The sequence below is a fragment of the Cibotium barometz genome, chromosome 7, assembly GCF_041138505.1.
Source record: "Cibotium barometz isolate CiBa-2024 chromosome 7, ASM4113850v1, whole genome shotgun sequence".
NCBI classification, from domain to species: Eukaryota; Viridiplantae; Streptophyta; class Polypodiopsida; order Cyatheales; family Cibotiaceae; genus Cibotium; species Cibotium barometz.
The window spans coordinates 39,930,352-39,948,833 of NC_141052.1; the positions used below are offsets into that span (position 1 = coordinate 39,930,352).

The window sequence follows — 18,482 nt, forward strand, 5'->3', positions numbered from 1 at the left end:
ACAGGGGTGGTTTTCAGACTCTTTTTTTGTGGCGTGAACTGTTTTAACACCGTGAAGAGTTTTTTTTAAAAAAAACCCGGTGAACTGCTGTTTCACACCATGAAACACTCTTCACGTGTGAACCGGACTTCACGTAGGATTAAATTTTATTTTTATTTTTAGCCGCGTGAACTTCTATTTCACGTCGTGAAACACTCTTCACGCGTGAACCGGACTTCACGTGGGATTAAATTTTGATTTTTTAATTTTTTTTTAATTTTTTTACCCGCGTGAACTGATGTTTCACGCCATGAAACACGCTTCACACGACGTGAACCGGACTTCACGTAGGATTAAATTTTATTTTTTTATTTTTTTCTTATTATTATTATTTTATTTAAATATTTATTATTTTTTTACCACATAAACTTCTGTTTTACGTTGTGAAAAACTTTTCACGCATGAATCGAACTTCACGTGGGATTAAATTTTGATTTTTTTTTAATTTATCCGCGTGAAGTGCTGTTTCACGCCGTGAAACACTCTTCATGCGTGAACCGGAGGACTTCACGTGAGATTAAATTTTGATTTTTTATTTTTTGCCCCGTGAACTGCTGTTTCACGTCGTGAAACACTCTTCACGCGTGAACGGGACTTCATGTGGGATTAAATTTTGATTTATTATTATTATTATTTTATTATTATTTTTATAATTTTTTACCGCATGAACTTCTGTTTCACGTCGTGAAAACCTTTTCACGCGTGAATCGAACTTTAGGTGGAAATGTGAACTTCTATTTCACGATGTGAAAATTTTTTTCACTTGTGAACCGGACTTCATGTGGAAATTAAATTTTAATTTTTAATTTTTTTTATCGCGTGAATTGTTGTTTCACGTCGTAAAGTGTTTTTTTTGGCCGCGTGAACTGCTATTGTACGTCGTGAAACACTCTTCACGCATGAACCAGACTTCACGTGGGATTAAATTTCAAAAAAAAATTTACCATGTGAACTTCTTTTTGATGCCGTGAAACACTCTTCACGCGTGAACCAGACTTCACGTGGGATTAAATTTTGATTTTTTAAATTATTTTTTTATTTTAATTTTTTGCTCGCGTGAACTATTATTTCACGCCATGAAACACTTCATGCGTGAACCGGACTTCATGTGGGATTAAATTTTGAATTATTTTAATTAATTTTTATTTTTTTACCGTGTGAACTTATGTTTCATGCCGTGAAAAACTTTTCACGCGTGAACTCTTCACGTGGGATTAAATTTTGAATTTTATTTTTCTTTAAAAAAAATCCGCGTGAACTGTTGTTTCACGCCATGAAACACTCTTCACGCGTGAACCGGACTTCACGTGGGATTAAATTTTGATATATTTTTTGCCCACGTGAACTGCTATTTCACGACGTGAAACACTCTTCACGCGTGAATCGGACTTCACGTGGGATTATTATTATTATTTTTTTGGCCGCGTGAACTTCTGTTTCACGCCGTGAAACACTCTTCACATGTGAACCGGACTTCATGTGGAATTAAATTTTGATTATTTTATTTTATTTTTTATTTTTTGCCCACGTGAACTGGTGTTTCACGTCGTGAAACACTCTTCACGTGTGAACCGGACTTCACGTGGGATTAAATTTTGATTATTATTATTATTATTATTATTTATTTTATTTTTTTACTGCGTGAACTTTTGTTTCACGCCATGAAAAACTTTTCACACGTGAACCGGACTTCACGTGGGATTAAATTTTGATTGTTTTTTATTTTTTATTTTTTTGCCTGCGTGAACTGCTGTTTCACGTCGTGAAACACTCTTCACGCGTGAACCGGACTTTACGTGGGATTATTATTTTTATTTTTTTTACCACGTGAACTTTTGTTTCACGCCGTGAAAAACTTTTCACGCGTGAACCTGACTTCACGCGAAAATTAAATTTTCTGACACTCTAATCCAAATAATTTCAACAGAAAACACACAATTAAACTAAAATTAATGATCTTAGATCTATGTTTAAACTAAAGAGAGCTAACATTCACTAAGAAATGCATTCTCTTGCATTGTTTGATGTAATGGATGCAAACTAAGCCTAATACAAACTATGTGCAAGCCCTAAGAACATGAAAAACCACAAAAACAACAACAAAAATAACAAATTAATCTAAAAATTAAGTAAAAAGCATTCTTTTCAAAAACAAAAAAGAGAGCTATTCTACACCAAATCTCACACAAATCACCATCAAATCCACATCTTTTTCATGGAAAACCACTAATCAAGATAATGGGCAATGGGTTATGCATAGATTAGAGACAAAACGATGGAAAAAGCCAAGGGATGGTTCCTCGGCAGAGCCGCGCCAAAAATGTTAAGGCTCACCCTCACCCTAACCACTAATCAAGATAATGGGCAATGGGTTATGCATAGATTAGAGACAAAACGATGGAAAAAGCCAAGGGATGGTTCCTCGGCAGAGCCGCGCCAAAAATGTTAAGGCTCACCCTAACCCTCCTTGAAACACATCCAAAAAGAGATTACCTGGTGAACCCCAACTGTCGTGAGGATCTTTCCAATGGCCAAGCTCGTAACCCTCAAGATCTCCAAGCTCTACAACTCCTTGAGAAGCAATTCAACCACGTCTCCCGCCGCGAGCGTTGTCACACCGCCGCGTTGCACTATGGGTCCTCGTCCCTCCTCTCACCTCACTTCACTCACACACACTCACTAGCATGCATTAGGGAGAGAGATTAGCAAGAGTAAGACTCAATTACACAATGGGAGAGTATGTTGTATTATGAGAGAAATTCACTTATATACATGGCCATAAGCGTTCACACTCACTTAAACTATGGCCGACCGGGCACTTTAGGCTCATAAGAGGCCTAATGCTATTACAATGACTACTCTCATAATATATCCATGAAGTACATCACTTATTAGGACTTCATCCGAACTTGCTACCACATGCTCTTGAAGCGGATATCACCATAAATACTCCGTCACACCATTACGGGCACCCGTCCAAGTTGTAGCTTTGGACACTATTGCTTGATATCTTGAATGTATGACCCTTTGGTGTATCTATCGTGACTCCTTGATGTAAGATAATGGTGGTAGCTCTTGTTAATCCTAGAATTAAATTAATATGTCCTTTGAAATCCTCGTAGACTATTTATGCATAGAGTGTATTGAGGTCGAATATATCTTGTTTTGAGGTGTTCCAACAGCAGTAGATTTTTATTTTTTGCAATGAATCTCTCACTAAAATGGAGCTGTAAAAAAATTGCTTCTATGAGGACTCGGGAGGAACATGAAGGCAAGTGAGAGTTCTATTTTAGTGTTGAATGTAGGTTTGTTTGTTTGATGGTGTAGCATTCCATTTTTGACATGCGACTGAGATATATTTCTAGGTTGCATAGGTCAAGAGTGACAATGAAGCCAAAGAGATGATAATTTTGGATGCTTGCTTGATGGGAAAGTTGAGCTTCGTTGGCTTCTTGTATTTAACACGAAAAATGTATGTTTTGATATCATTGGAAAATTTGTTCGCCATATTTTTTGCACTCGCTCAGAGATGCTTCTTGCTCGGTTTCGATCACGTGTGTTAATCCTCCCTCATTGTCAGCCTCATATTTCAAAATTATTCCCAACACGTAAATGTGTACTTAAAACATCATGAGATGACCTTCGTAAGTTGCTTCATCATATGCATCTTCATCATTTATAGAATCACTTGAATCATTTAAGGAAACTAGAGTGTGATAATCCCAATGTTTCACATGTGCTTTGTTGCATTTGTTCCTTACCCATGCATGCATGCACCCGATATAGATAAGATTTTCACCTTTAAGGTTGATTTGCAGTCATCGTTTGAGATGTCATATTTGGGGCCCTTGCATTACTATTTGGGGATTCAGTTTATGCATCGCAATGATGGCATTGTTAGGGGCTGCAGTCTAAATATATACAGAAGCTATTGACGAGGTTTGATCTTGCAGACTGTAAACCTGTGGCTACACCTATGGAGACAGGTACTCGACTTAGTCTTCGAGATATGAGAGAATCTTTTGATGCTAGTATCAGCAGGCTGTTGGATCCCTTCTTTATATGTGCAACACGAGGCCAGATATACAGTATGTGGTCTCACAATTGAGTAGATTTATGCATAGCCTAGGTACGAAACATTGGGGTAAGCTGTTAAGCGGGTTTTTCACTATTTATAGGGCACTCAATATTTTGGATTATTTTATCCAAAGGGGGGTGTCACAACTGCATGCTTTTAGTGATTCAGATTGGGCTGGATGTTATGACACACGAGTGTCCACTAGTGGGTTTTGCTTTCACCTTGGTGATTCATGTATATCATGTCTTAGCAAGAAGCAACCTACAGTGGCCACTTCTAGCTCTGAAGTTGAGTACAAGGTAGCTTTTACAGCTACAATTGAGTGTTTGTGGTGTTAAATTTGCAGCAATGTGATGAGCTATGGTGGATCAAATGCTAGAATCAACATCATTAGAAAAAAGATTAGATGATAATTAAGATGTGATTAATGAGAAATTAACTGATAGCTTAATGTAGGCATGGATAATCAAAAACCAGCAAATTCTCATTAGGCCAATGCCTCAATTTATAGAGTTTACATCCAAGCATCTAATCCCACTGATTTCTCCTTGATTCACTCCACCTCTTTTGCTTGATTCTCTCCACCTCTTCCCAGAATATCTCCACACCTCCTAAATCTTCTCATGCTACCCTTTATTCTCTCCCATTAGATACTTCTCACCTTTTCATAGCTTCTCTCACATTTACAGATTCTCTTTTATAGCCTCTTGCTAAGGGCTTGTTCCCGCACACACCCTATTCACTTGTATATTTCAACACCTCCCCTCAAGTGAATACTCCTAGCACACCTAGACCCTATACCAAGTTTCCCTCTTAGTTGATAGTCTACGACCAGTGCCTCAAGTCCCTAAACTCATAGTCCCTCACACTCTCTCTCTCTATGTGTCCAAGGCTTACTACAAGTGCCCCCGTGACCTTGACTAAAATGCTCACACATACATCTACCATATGGCCTACATCATCGGTGGCTCAGAGGTGGTTTTACTCTGTTGGGGCAGGTTACATTGGGTTGTGGGGTTTCTCTCTCTCTCTCTCTCTCTCTCTCTCTCTCTCTCTCTCTCTCTCTCTCTCAGAAAAGATGATCTAACTCCTCTTCCTTAGAAGCCTCCATGAAGTTTGCCGATGTCGTTCCTTCTCCACAGGGTTTGCTATAGCAGTCTCTTGCCATGTGTCCTGGCTTTCCACAGTTGTGGCAAGTGAAGGTCCTTCCTCCTACTATTCCTCTTCCTCGAGAGAATCCTCCTTGGGTGAAGAATGGTTTTTCTTCTCCAGTTGTTGAGTCCAGCCATTTCTTCTCTTTGACTCTGGTCTCTTGCTTTAGTAGAGCTCCTTCTATCTCGTGCAACTTCAATTCAGGTACATTCTTTAATGTTGCTACAATGTTTTCATATTCACCTTTGTCCACACTCTTCAGAAGCACTGCTAGTGCCTCATCATCTTCTACCTTTTTGCCAATGGTTGCCAGTTGTTGCTTAATGCTTTTATATTTGTTCATGTGTGTGATTAAAGGTTCACTTCCCTTCATATCCAGTTTGTAGAATTGCATTAACAGATTTATCTTTGAATTTTTTGCTTGAGTGCCAAATAATTTATTGAGTTCATCCCATGCATCTTTTGCCCATTGTATCCTGTGATGTGATGAATGATTTCATCATTTAAACTGAGTGCGATAAGTCCTAATGCTTTCTCATTCCTGCTCTTCCACTCATTTTTCCCTCTCACCTCTGGGCATTCATCTCTTCCCTCAACTAGCCCCCACAGATTTTTCCTCATGAGCAAATACATGGTTTTTGTCTGCGTCATGTGTAAAACTGCTCCCCATTAAATTTGGCTATCTCTTGTGCCGTACTCATGGTGATGATGTGAAGGGGGTCTTACCTCTTGATCCAATTTCAAGATTCAAGGGTAGTGTCTACACTTTTACAACTCAATCTGGTGTTTAGGTGATGATTACAACAGATTTAACAGCACAAAATTCACCAGAAATTACATTAAACCAAGGGTAACAAATCTGTACGGAATGGTTGGAGTATCAAACCATCTCCCAATTGCAATCTAAAGTTATAGGGATCTGTATCAGATACCCAATGGTTAATTTGAATCCTTAATTGTACCAAAATATAGTGATTAGTACTGATTAATTATTGATTAACAAATTAATCCTCTGTTTTGTGTGCAAAAAACAAAGTATGCAGGGAGTCCAGATCTGAGGTCTTAGAGTTCAAATGAGCTCAAATACTTTTAAGGCCATCAATAGCAATTAGTCTAGTAGAGGATTAAGCCAAGAAACACAAGATTTTACCAAACATTGAATGCTTAATCTCTGTTTTACCAAAGTCACCTACAGATTTGATGAAGAGCTTGGATCTCACTGTAGACTTGATCAAATCAAAAATTGTCTTCACCAGCTTGTAGAGCACCCTTGAAAACCCCTAGGGCCAAGAGGAATTAGAGCCATTGTACCTGGTGTAGACAAGATCTCATTTTTCCTTCAGAAAAAAGGCACCAGCGATTTAGCAAAAATTAGCAGCAGCGCTTGGCGGTTTGTTGATTTGTGTTAATGGGCTGCAGCATGGGCTTGTGGCTATGTGGCTAAAATCTTGGAGGCTATTGTTAAGCCTAGAGGGAGATCAAGCTCCTCCACTAGCTGGGGGTGCAGAGAGCTCTTTGAAAAAGAGGTAAAAACTTAATTATCTACTAATTCTAATTAGCTAAGTGATTAGCAAGATAATGGGCTCATAAACTTGATGGATTCTAGGCTAGGCTCTGATACCATGTTAAATTTTTAGCAATGTGATGAGCTATGGTGGATCAAATGCTAGAATCAACATCATTAAAAAAAAGATTAGATGATAATTAAGATGTGATTAGTGAGCAATTAACTGATAGCTTAATATAGGCATGGATAATAAAAAACCAACAAATTCTCATTAGGCCAATGCCTCAATTTATAGAGTTTACATCCAAGCATCTAATCCCACTGATTTCTCCTTGATTCACTCCACCTCTTTTGCTTGATTCTCTCCACCTCTTCCTAGAAAATCTCCACACCTCCTAAATCTTCTCATGCTACTCTTTATTCTCTCCTCCCAGTAGATACTTCTCACCTTTTCATAGCTTCTCTCACATTTACAGATTCTCTTTTACAGCCTCTTGCTAAGGGCTTGTTCCCGCGCACACACCCTATTCACTTGTATATTTCAACATGTGGCTTAGACGTCTTATATAGCTGATTTGGGTGTTGGACAGTCGTCTAGCACTACGATTTTCACTGACAGCCACCACAGCGCATTAGTAGTTGCGAGGAACCCAATGTTTCATGCTCACACTAAACACATTGAGGTGCGTTACTACTATGTCAGGGAAAGACTCTTTGCACAGCAGAGATCAGCTTGGTCTATGTGCCTACACATGACAACATCGCAGATTTATTCATGAAGGCTCTTCCTTGTGAAAAGTTCGAAGCTTTTCGTAAAGCTTTGGGCTTACTAGCTTTTCAGGATTAATCGGCCATACCTTGTACATGTTCACATTATCACTCAAGGGAGATTTGTAGCATTATATGGTAGTGATGTGTGTGAACACACTTAGGACCGTTAGGATACTTTTTTCCTCACTAGGAGGTTTTTTTCCCCATGCGTATATACACCCTCTTATCTACTCATTTTGGGGTGTGTACTTATCTTTTGTATCTGGCGCACATTTGCTCATTCTAATCTAGTGAGTTTGTGTGCTCTCAAGCTTCTCTATCTTGTGTGTGTGCATTGTTGAAGCCCTAACCCTAATTCCAACAAATCCTTGAGTAAATCAAGCCTTAGAGATATGATGCCTAATTTTTCCAAAATTTCTCTAATTTTTAAAAATTGTGTTTATGAATTTCGTCAAGCTCTTAGTAATCATCTTAGGTACCTTATGGAGTTTTTTGGGTCTCTTTTTTAAGCCATAGCATATGAATGAAGGTTTTTGCATCTCCATGGCAATTGTGCCCATTTTCAGCTTGTGTTCGAAAATTGTTTTCCTCACATTTGGAGCTTCCTAAGCATGCCTTGAGCCATACTTGATCTCATAATCCTTAAACCTTTTTCTTGCCATTATTCATATCTTATTGCACAAGGTAAAGCTATTGTGAAGAAGGGCACATAAAACGGTCAATAGGGGCTACGTGGACTGATTTGGCATGCATTTGTGGTGTTTGGCTTGGAGGGGCAACAAAGGCTACACCTACTTGATCTTTAACCTTCTCACAAGCTTAAGAGATATGGTGAGTCTTCTTAATGTTTATGGATTAATTTTGATGTTTTTCTCATGAATGTATGTAAATAAATCAATAAAATACTTCTCTACATGGCCATGAGCATGGGGCTTTCTCTTATGAGAGAAAGTATTGAATCATTTTATATCGTTCTTGATCAAGAATGCGATGTTCACCAACTAGAGAACTCTTCAGCTTTGCACAAGAGAAAGAAGTGAAGATGTAAGGGTCTATGCAAGGATTTGGTGGTAATGGGAAAATAGCAAATGTGAATCACTCTATGTGAGAATATTAGGGACTTAGATTGCCACACTAGTGGTGTCACTCCAACCACTCTATCTGAGGATGTTAGGGGCTTTAACCCACTAGTGGTGTCACTCCACTAGTGATTCCTTGAGAGGGGTGTCACTCCACTAGTGATTCCTTGAGAGGGGTGTCACTCTGACTACTCTATGTGAGGACATTAGGGGCTTCAACCTTGACACTAGTGGTGTCACTCCACTAAAGATTCCTTAAGAGGGGTGAGAAGCAAAGAGGAAGGAAGCTCTGAAGAAATATCTCAACCTCTATTGCAATTCCTATGTGCATGCAAGTATAGTGAGAGAGATGGAGATGGAGAAGGAGATAAAGAGGAGGCTCTTTCAAGTAGTGGAATGTTATGCATAGTAAGGTATGCATGAATGACTCAATCTCTACAAACTTTCTTCCATCGTCCATTATGGAAAATATGTCATCCTAGGGAATTTATGAATTAAAGAGGCATTTAGTCCACACATTATGCTCACTTTCAAAATTTAACCCAATTCTAGGGTTTAATTAAGAGTTTGACACAAATTTATGGAACAATTAAGAGTCTAACACAATTTTTTTTAGACAATCACAAGTTCTATACATATTTATAAGACAATAAAAAGACTAAAACATTAACAAATTGGACATTTGTTTTTGGGCAATCACAAGTTCTATACATATTTATAAGACCAAACATTAACAAATTGATAAGAAAAATTCTCCTGCCACGACATCATTTAGATCATTCTATCCTTCCATCATACCCCGCATGAGAGATGGAATGAGAGGTACAAAAAGCTATAACAAGAAAGAGAGAAACATAGGTGCTAGTGAGAGAGAGAGAAACAACACGGGTGTTAGGTGAGAGAGAGAATCACATGTGATAGGTGAGAATATTGAGAGAGAGAGAGAGAGAGAGAGAGAGAGAGAGAGAGAGAGAGAGAGAGAGAGAGAAATGAAATGGAATAAGATATCTTTATGGAAATTAAAAAGATTTTATGCAAAGGTAAGAGCATTTTATAGCACTCGATGGTTGTGGATCATTGATAGTGGAGCATCCCACAATCAAAACCTATAGCTGATAGGGGAGCCCCTCTTGGTAGCGATTGGGGGGGCGATGTCAAATGCCTATCAAAAGGCACATGTATAACTTATTTTTTGTTAATTATGATACTAAAAAGTTTTCAAATGACCTCTATATACACTAGACATTAATTAATGCTTTGTTGCTACACTCCATTGTACCCACATGGACCATGGCTGAGGGTTCACTTTGATCAAGGTGGTCTAGTCATCTTGAATGCCAATGGCAATATCCTTGAGTGAGGTACTAGGCAATATCCTTGAGTGAGGTACTAGGCATAGTAATATGTATAAATTCTTAGCTTATTTTTCCCAAGCCGATGTGGGCACTAGTAGGTATGAGGAGATTTTTGCATTAAGCTACATGATCCTTAAAGAGATACAAAAGTTTGGGATTGTGCCACACCTACCAGCTTTTTTAGAGATGTAAAATGCATGTGAAGCTTGAAGCACCAATAACCCTTTCTATAAGAGAGTGGAAAGAAACATTGATAACCCTTAATATAAGAGATTATAAAACATAACATTGAAAACCCTTTCTTCATTCAAGAGAGTAGAAAGCAACATTGGCAACCCTTTTTGCAAGAGAGCAATAGATCTAAGTCTCTTCTAGAGCTTGTACATGATAGTCTTTGTGGTAATTTACCTACCATTACACTAGGTAAATCGTCATATTTTTTTTCCTACTTAGTAGATGCATTTGCAAAGTTTAAATCATAGCATAAGTTTGATGAGAGTGAGACGAGAAATAAGCTAAAGCGTTTTTAGATAGATCAAGAGACATTTACTGAGCATACTTCTTAATAAAATGGGTTCAATGAATACAAGAACTACACGCTTTGCATTGAGCATGCTGAAGGGTAAAGGATTGGGCCGAGAAGGCATGAACACTATGGTGCATAGACACCAAGGCAGTGATTAAGAGGATGATTGCTCAATAGGCTTACTTTTGTAAGAAATCTTTAATGTCATCTTTCAAAACACATTGATGTGATTGTTACATGCATATTCTAAAGTCTTTAAGGATTCCAAAAGCAAAATATGTATCTACAGTATGGAGTCAAAGGGTTATGGACTATATGACCTTGAGGCAAGGAAGAATGTTGTTAGCCATAATGTGGTGCTTTTAGAACAACCCCTTTAGGTGGAGAAGATTGCACCAATTGGGTTTGGAAGGCTAAGTATAGATCTAATTGAGAGAATAAGATCATGTGGTTCACTTTGCTTGAGGGCTCTAAATATCATTCCACAAAGAAATACACACTTTAGAATTTAAGTTGTAAGTGTGAGGTCAAGCAATCGATGTGAGCTCCTAAGAAGATGGAAGGTGGGAGATGGCTAGATTATCGTCTCGTGAGGTCACTTGAGTAGGAGGTCATGAGGTCAAGGAGAGTTGTACACAAAATGAATGCTAGAAACTCAATGCCGGGAGCTCAAAAGCAAGATAACCGAGAGGTGCGTGAGCTCAAAAGGCTTGCTCTCGTGAGGTGGTGAAGTAGCTTGAATGTAAAGTTGGGCACCCATGAGGTCAAAGGCCATGACCTCACAAAAATGTGATGATGGCTGGGAGCTCGCAAGAAGAGGACATACAATGATCAAAGTTACAAAGTTGTGAAAGCTTTTGAAAAAGGTGTGGAAACTTAATAGTGAGCTCAGATGACTGCAAAGAGCTTTGAAAAACATATGAGATGCGTGGTGAGTTCACAGTCGTGAAGGGCCAAGGATACGTTTGAGCCGCCCATATTTGTCTTTTTTTTGACAAATGTAGGGGTGAGACCAAGCCACGTGTAAGGGCCGTTTTTTTAAAAGCGATCTCACCCCTACAAATGGCAATACAACAAAATAACGCCGCTGAAATGTATCCTAAATGGTCATCATGAGGTGGTAGCTGCATGATGAGGAAGTCCTGTCGGCCGTCGTGAAATGAGGTCGACAGCTCTTTGAAGCGACGGCCGACAGCTCTTTGAAGATAAGAATGTCAGGTGTCAACTCCACAAGGCTAGGCATCGACTTCACCTGATCAACCACGAGTCATAGTCAGCAAGAAACGACGATGCGGGATTTCACGATGAAGATGACAAGGTTGTCGGGCGACGGATAGCAAGAAACGACGATGAACATGTGGGAGTTAACGATGAAGACAACAAGGTTGACGGGCGACGGATGGCAGACGACATTGACGGACATTACAAGGAGAATGACGCTGCAGTTACGACGCTTGGACGACACATGACAAGGAGCTGGCTGGTGAACTTCTCAAGCTCATTTAAAGAGACTGAAGTTCCGATGATGGCAACGACATTGAAGATGGCAACGACGTTAAAAACGACGTCAGAGCCGCTTCGTGAGACAACGTCGTCCATCCGTGAGAGACTGCAAAACGACGGCAAGAGTTTCGTCTCCCCTTAACGTGTTAGCTCACCTCAGCTCTCTGTTTCCCAATATATTGTTTACCTTCGATTCAGAGAATGGTGAAATCGAAGCAGAGCTTCAAGGAGCCCAGATCAACAAACCATAACAGCATTGGCTGAAGCCAAGCTTTAGTAAGCTTTTGAAATGACAACTTCCAACAAGCTTTAGATCGCCTGCGAGCACTGGAGACACTCCAAAATTCCAAGAAAAAATCACCTTCTGAAGAAAAGAGGGGGGGAAAAAAAAAGAGCGACCACCACTCCTTCACTAATAGGAATTGAGAGCTCTAATGAAAGCTCAAAAAACGCCAAAGACTTGATGATAGCTCTGATGCCACTGTTAGACTTCACAAGGTAAAAGAAAGCACGCACGCACACATGCAATGGAGTAAAGGGGTGGAGGTGTAGAATGGCTAGCTAAATAGGAGAGAGATATAAAACTCTCAACTAGTACAAATGAGAAAGTACAAAGAATCAACCACCTTGGACAAGGAGAGTGATTGTTTATATAATAACTCACCCTAAAATGTTCGTTCACATTTAGATATCCAAGGACAAAAACCTAGTGAAAAAAACACCCTTGGTGAAGAACATGGGTGACCTCATATGTAATGCTACTATGAATAACTGGCAACAACAAGCAAGGAGAGACATTCAAAGTAGATTAATGAGAATGAGTGAAATACATATGAAGTGACATGATAAGATCACTTACACACACTCATAAGAGTGTTTACTTATACTCGAAAAAAAAACTTTTAAAGAAAAAAAAAGTCTCAACCCACGTCCACACATCACTACCAAATAATTTCTACAAACAATAGAACAAAAATTAATGTTATAGTTTTACCATTCTAAAATTTTAAATATCTTCATGTAACCTTTGCACGATTGATAATGTAGTATAATTTTAACCAAATTTGGAACTATCATGTGCCCCCTCTAGAGGTTCACTCCATAAAAACCCTAAATATCATGTATACTCAATTTTAAGTATTTAAATGATCCCTTTTTCTACACAAACTAACATTTTTTTGCCAATATCCATTTGAGAAAACCCTTCAGTAAGTACATTTACAAATATTTATCCCAAAAATGTGAATTAAAAAAACTCTTCTATTGAACTCACATGTTACATTTACGTATTTTTAAGAGAAATCATGTTATAGTTACAATTTTTTCATAGTAGTTTGTTTGAATTTATGCTTTCTCTAATGTTAAATTTTAACTTTCTTGCAATAAGTCTACTTTGAATACAAGCAAGGGATGATTTCCATCCATGATATTAGACTCCCTCAGATTTTTGTGTCCCTCAATTTCGCTTGCTGATTTTTGGCAATTCCCCTCCATTGCTTAGCTTGTTTTTCTCTCTTTTAAGGAGTTAATAAGAACCACATTGGGGTCTAGATTGCTCCATCATATTCTCCAAGGAAGAAGAAGACTCTCCTCCATGTGAAAGCACAGTATTATGCTGTAAAGGCAATTGTGTACCCCTTCCTAGTTAGACCACGAGCATGAGCATTGTCAGCATGTCCCAAGGACATGCTAGTAGTTCTGTGAGAATGCAATGAAAGACTACTTGAGGATGGGTGTAGTTCCTTAAAGAAGCTAGAAAGGCTGCTTACATGTAATGGATGTTGTCACGTATCATGTTGCATATGTTGGTTCGATGCATGAGGCAGCCTATCTAATGCGTATGCATGTTAGATGCTTTTGATACGACCAGGAGATCGAGTGTCAATTTGAAACTTTTTTAAACAATACTCTTTCTTGAGCTACCTTGAGCAACAAGAGGCTTGTTTTTCTTGTTTGTTGTCAGCCCACATCTGAATAACACCCTTAAAATCATGATGTGAAAGATCATATGCAAGTAGGAACTGAGAAAATGAGTATATGGAATAGGATTGGATCAAAGGCCGCAGCAATGGCAGTGTCTTCTACATCCGTGTTGGCGGTCCATCGTCTTCTTCATCCTTGTTAAAGGAAGCATGAGAAGTCATTGTAGGTTGGAACAAATGTTGTGGTAGACATCAACTTAGGCCATGGTGATCACATCTGCACTACCCATCTTTATACACCTTTTAATACAATATTTGGTCATCCCTCCCACCCATTACCCTAAGGGGCATGATTGTTTCATTCTCTACTTCACTCATGTTATAGAAGTGTCCTGAAGTATTCTTCTAGATTTGGAAGACTTTAAGGACCAGCATTATGAGGCTAGATACAAGGGTACTCGGAGCTACTTACAAGCTGGAAAAGGAAACTCTCTTTTGGTATAGCCTTGGAGATCAACAAGGAAGGTTGTTTTTGCACTGCTCTGGTAGGGTGGATTGTAGCAAGCTAACCACTCCGACAAAAGCCCACAGCCAAGGGTTTGACACTGAAATTGTACCTGTTTTGCAACTGCAAGCAGTCATCCCATTGTCGTGATGCCCAACCAAAACCGCGAGGTTCTACTCCTACTGTTGCTTAGACACCCTCACTGAGCAGAAAACTTTGCACTAGCCTGTTGAATTCTCCTGGACTTTCCATTTGCACACAATGGGCCGTGTTCTTAACAATCACCAGCTCGGCATTTTCCTTTAAATGCCTGCTTTGATCCAATACCATACCCCCCAAAAGAGACCTTTGGTTAGCAACCTTATATTGTGCAAATGCATGCATCACTTTCACCACATCTAGTAAAGCAACATGCTTACTCTTTCACCACATCTAGTAAAGCAACATGCTTACTCTTTTAAACGATGCGCCAGTTTTAGAGGGTAAATCCCATCACGATCTCCCCAAATTATGAGAACTTTCTGACCAACATGGTGTTTGAAAGTGTTAATATACCAATACATGGTGTTTCAAGGCTTGCCAAGCATAAAAAAGATAACCAAGGAAAGGTTCTTGCAAGTAGGTTACTCCCGCTTTACCTGTGATAAGATGGGCAAAGTTTCTGTATCTTCTTTCCCTATTACGAGACCATTTAAGAGTTCCACTCGCTCTTCCCTGTTATTGATGTAGAAGTACTGAAAAAACACAATACTACTCACTATTACCAATTAAAGTAACACATAACCCATCACAACATCAACCATCAGAAGCAAAAACCCATCACAAAGCTTGCTATCCAAAGCAGTGCAATTTGCTCAACCAGCTATTGTGTGTGCGTGTGTGTGTTTGCACGCGCACTGTGTGTTCTCCTTCATCATGGTTGAGTCTGCCCTTCACCTTCAAGAAGGGATAGAAACTTAGCTTGATGGTTTATCTATGAAGATATTTCTACTACGGTGACATATCTTTATACAAGAACCTACACCTACTCTTGGTTTCTGATGACATGAGTGGAGATTTCATAGCACGTAGTCCATGCTATGCATGATGGAGTTGATGATTCAGTCACTTATCATAGACAGCAGGTATAGCTCTTGGACCGCATTGATAGGTCGGATATGCCTGTCATCCGCCGCAAGTGTGTGTCCAGTGTTGGTTTATAAAGAGGTAGAACAAGAACAATGCAAAGCAATGCTCCCATCACAAAGCTATGAGCATGTGCATTATTGAAGGGTACATCACCCCCTTATAGAGAAAAAAGGGGTTGCTGTTTGGATTAGCTCAGTCAGTAGAGCAGTGGACTGTTAATCTATGGGTTGCAAGTTCAAGTCTCAGAACGAGTCCGCTCGTCTTGACCCTGGCTCTAAAAACAAAACAAAAAGAAAAAAAAGTGAAAAATGGTAAGTAGAGAATGCAGGATTAACTCACCTGGATCACATCATGGAGCATGAAGGAGGGTACAAAAGTGGGTGCTTTAAAGATGGAGAGACCGATGAGGGAACGCAAAGCCGTTGGGGAGCGTGGCAAGAGCAGATTGGAAACTGCATCAATGTGGGCCCTGCTGAGAAGCTCCTGGGTGTCCTGATGGGTCCTGCAGATCCCCGAACTCGCAATGACAAGCTTCTCAACTCTCTCTGGGAAAAGATGGGCCAGCCTGAAGGCTACACAGCCACCATAGCTGGTGCCCACAACACTGTATCTGGGTATGCCCATGGCCTCCATCACTCTGGCCACCATCTGGGCTTGGAAAAGCTCGGAGCGATGGCGGGAAACTGTAGCAGACTTGCCGAAGAAGACGAGATCGGGAACAAAGAGGCGAAACTTCTTCTGCAGAGGCTTCACCTGCTTGCTCCATTGCCATATAGGGCTTGCTCCGAAGCCCTGGATGAGCACCACGGCTGGCTTCTCTTTCTCTGCTTCAGCTTTTGCTTCAGGGGGCTTCCACCAGCAGGCTATGGTGGTCTCTGGGTCGACCTGCAGGCTCAGCTGCTGCAGGCCGCAGCTGCGGAAGAAGGAGTCCAGCTGTCTGTCTCGCCATTGTACCAGACTGAAGCCAAAGCAAGGTGCAGAAGCCATGGCTTTGGCGAGAGGAAAATCTCCAAGAATCCTTTTCTGTTGCACGGCAAGGTTGAGGATCGGGTTAGCGTAGCTGGTCTCTGTAGGTTTCCTCTACCTATGACTAGGGTTAGGGTTAGGGATAGGGTTAGGGTTAGGGTTAGGGTTGCTGTGACATATACATTTCCTGCTACTACTTAACACTCTTCACTGCCTTGGCAATTAGCTATGGTATGCAACCATGTCCTTTCGTCGCTTTTTTTTTTCTCCCACATCTTACTTCTTAGCATTTTGCATTTTCGAGGAAGCATTTTCCATGTAGTTATAAGCAAAAGAAATATGTGTAAAATCACCCTTCTTTTCCTTTTAGAAACTAGGCACATCGAGTTACACACAAACACTTATAAAAATGTATGTATGTATACGTGTACGTGTAATCCATTGAAACCATACATGCTACAACTGGAAGATATGTGTATGTGTGTGTGCGCCTACAAATACATGTGTGCATGTCACATACACACATGTAAATATGTATCTGTGTATGCACACGCACCCATAATATCCATAGATATTGTTCACACTCATACATATATATATACATCGTCCTTAACTTGCCAACCTTATATATACACACATCATGATTGCCATATATATCCATATAGAAGCTTCTAAAGCATTAAACTTGGCATATAAATATACATCTAGCATTACAAACCCATAAAATGATGACAATCTTAACACACCTGAACACGGCTTCAAAACAGTCTTCGGACAACTGGATTATCTCTCCTTGGTAGCCTATACCCCGCGCCTCTATCTGGCAAAATGTATGCTAGAAAAAAATAATAACATTGGAGATATAATTCTTGTTGAAAAAAAGTAGGATAAAGATAAAAGCTTACAAAACTCATTTGGTGGATCAATATTTGAGGTGAACAGCGTTTGAACAGGCTTGTAAACAGCAAATCGAAAAATTATGTAATATTGTCCAGTGCCTATGCACCAAAAATCTAACTTATCAGGCTTTTCATAATCCACAAACATTACACGTACATGAAGTTGATCTACAATCTTCCGCAATCATAGATTGTAAATTCCAAGGAGCCCAAAGCTCTCGTCCTTGTAACTGTCTTGACCATACAAACCTAACAATAATCTGGGTTCTAAAAAGTAAAGATATTCCCTGTTGCAAAAAGAATGTTTCAATAAAAATATAAATTAACCAAACAAAACACAAAAGCTACATAAAAAGGAAGTTTCTATATATACCGTAAAACACCAGTGCTCTCTAACAGCTCGATAATTAGAGATGATGTTGCTTGTCCTTTCCAAAATGGAGGGTCTACAATTCACCCACCATGAATATTAAATAAATCTTGGAAAATGATAATATCTATATTATAGCAAACGTCTAAAAAGTTTACCTTCAATATCTTGTCCATCACCATAAACGAACGAAAATGATCTCCTTGCCACATCCATCCTAAGCAATATACCCCTTATATCAAATATAACTCTCTCTCTCTCTCTCTCTCTCTCTCTCTCTCTCTCTCTATATATATATATATACACACACACACACACACACACACACACACACACACACACACACATATGGCTCTGTGTATGTGTGTGTGTGTGTGCATGCTCAGTAGCTTGAGCCAAGCAACGAATAATATAATGGCATTGTATATAAAAGTAATCCAAAAGCAAATAAAGACTGCACTTGCACATCTTTGGAAACATTCTCCGTTCAAATGCTTACTTCATTGTATAAAGATATGTATAAATGTAGTCTCTAACATTTGCAAGCTGCCATTTACATTTACATTTACATTCTTTGGCATGCCATTTGCAAAACCTCCTTGTAGACAACATTGGTTATGAAGACTTCATTTAAACCTCTTGTGCTGCTTTCATATTCCACAATATGCTTTACACACACTTT

At 39.4% G+C, this 18,482-nt stretch overlaps 1 protein-coding gene across 2 annotated transcripts; it reads right to left on the reverse strand.

Moving 5' to 3' along the window:
• Nucleotides 1-14,029: 14,029 nt before the first annotated feature.
• LOC147636999 (uncharacterized) lies at nt 14,030-16,805 on the reverse strand. Of its 2 annotated transcripts, XM_086800600.1 has the most exons (4): nt 15,905-16,805; nt 15,076-15,171; nt 14,891-14,958; nt 14,030-14,747 (listed from the first exon to the last, which is right to left on the reverse strand). In XM_086800600.1, exons 1-4 carry the CDS (start codon nt 16,550-16,552, stop codon nt 14,627-14,629), a joined length of 933 nt encoding a protein of 310 aa, XP_086656726.1. In that variant the 5' UTR covers nt 16,553-16,805; the 3' UTR covers nt 14,030-14,626. The 2 variants fall into 2 exon arrangements, with proteins under 2 accessions (XP_086656726.1, XP_086656727.1); XM_086800601.1 differs by lacking the exon at nt 14,030-14,747 and having other exon boundaries at nt 14,887-14,958; nt 15,905-16,804.
• Nucleotides 16,806-18,482: the final 1,677 nt, after the last annotated feature.

What these genes read in the sequence shown, in the direction of transcription:
- LOC147636999 (XM_086800600.1), bottom strand. Translation starts at nt 16,552, where the DNA reads ATGGCTTCTGCACCTTGCTTTGGCTTCAGTCTGGTACAATGGCGAGAC. An exon ending in CTTTGCCCATCTTATCACAG is followed by an intron (nt 14,959 to 15,075) that starts GTAAAGCGGGAG and finishes CATGTTGGTCAG; the next exon opens with AAAGTTCTCATAATTTGGGG. An exon ending in CTGGCGCATCGTTTAAAAGA is followed by an intron (nt 14,748 to 14,890) that starts GTAAGCATGTTG and finishes GGATCAAAGCAG; the next exon opens with GCATTTAAAGGAAAATGCCG.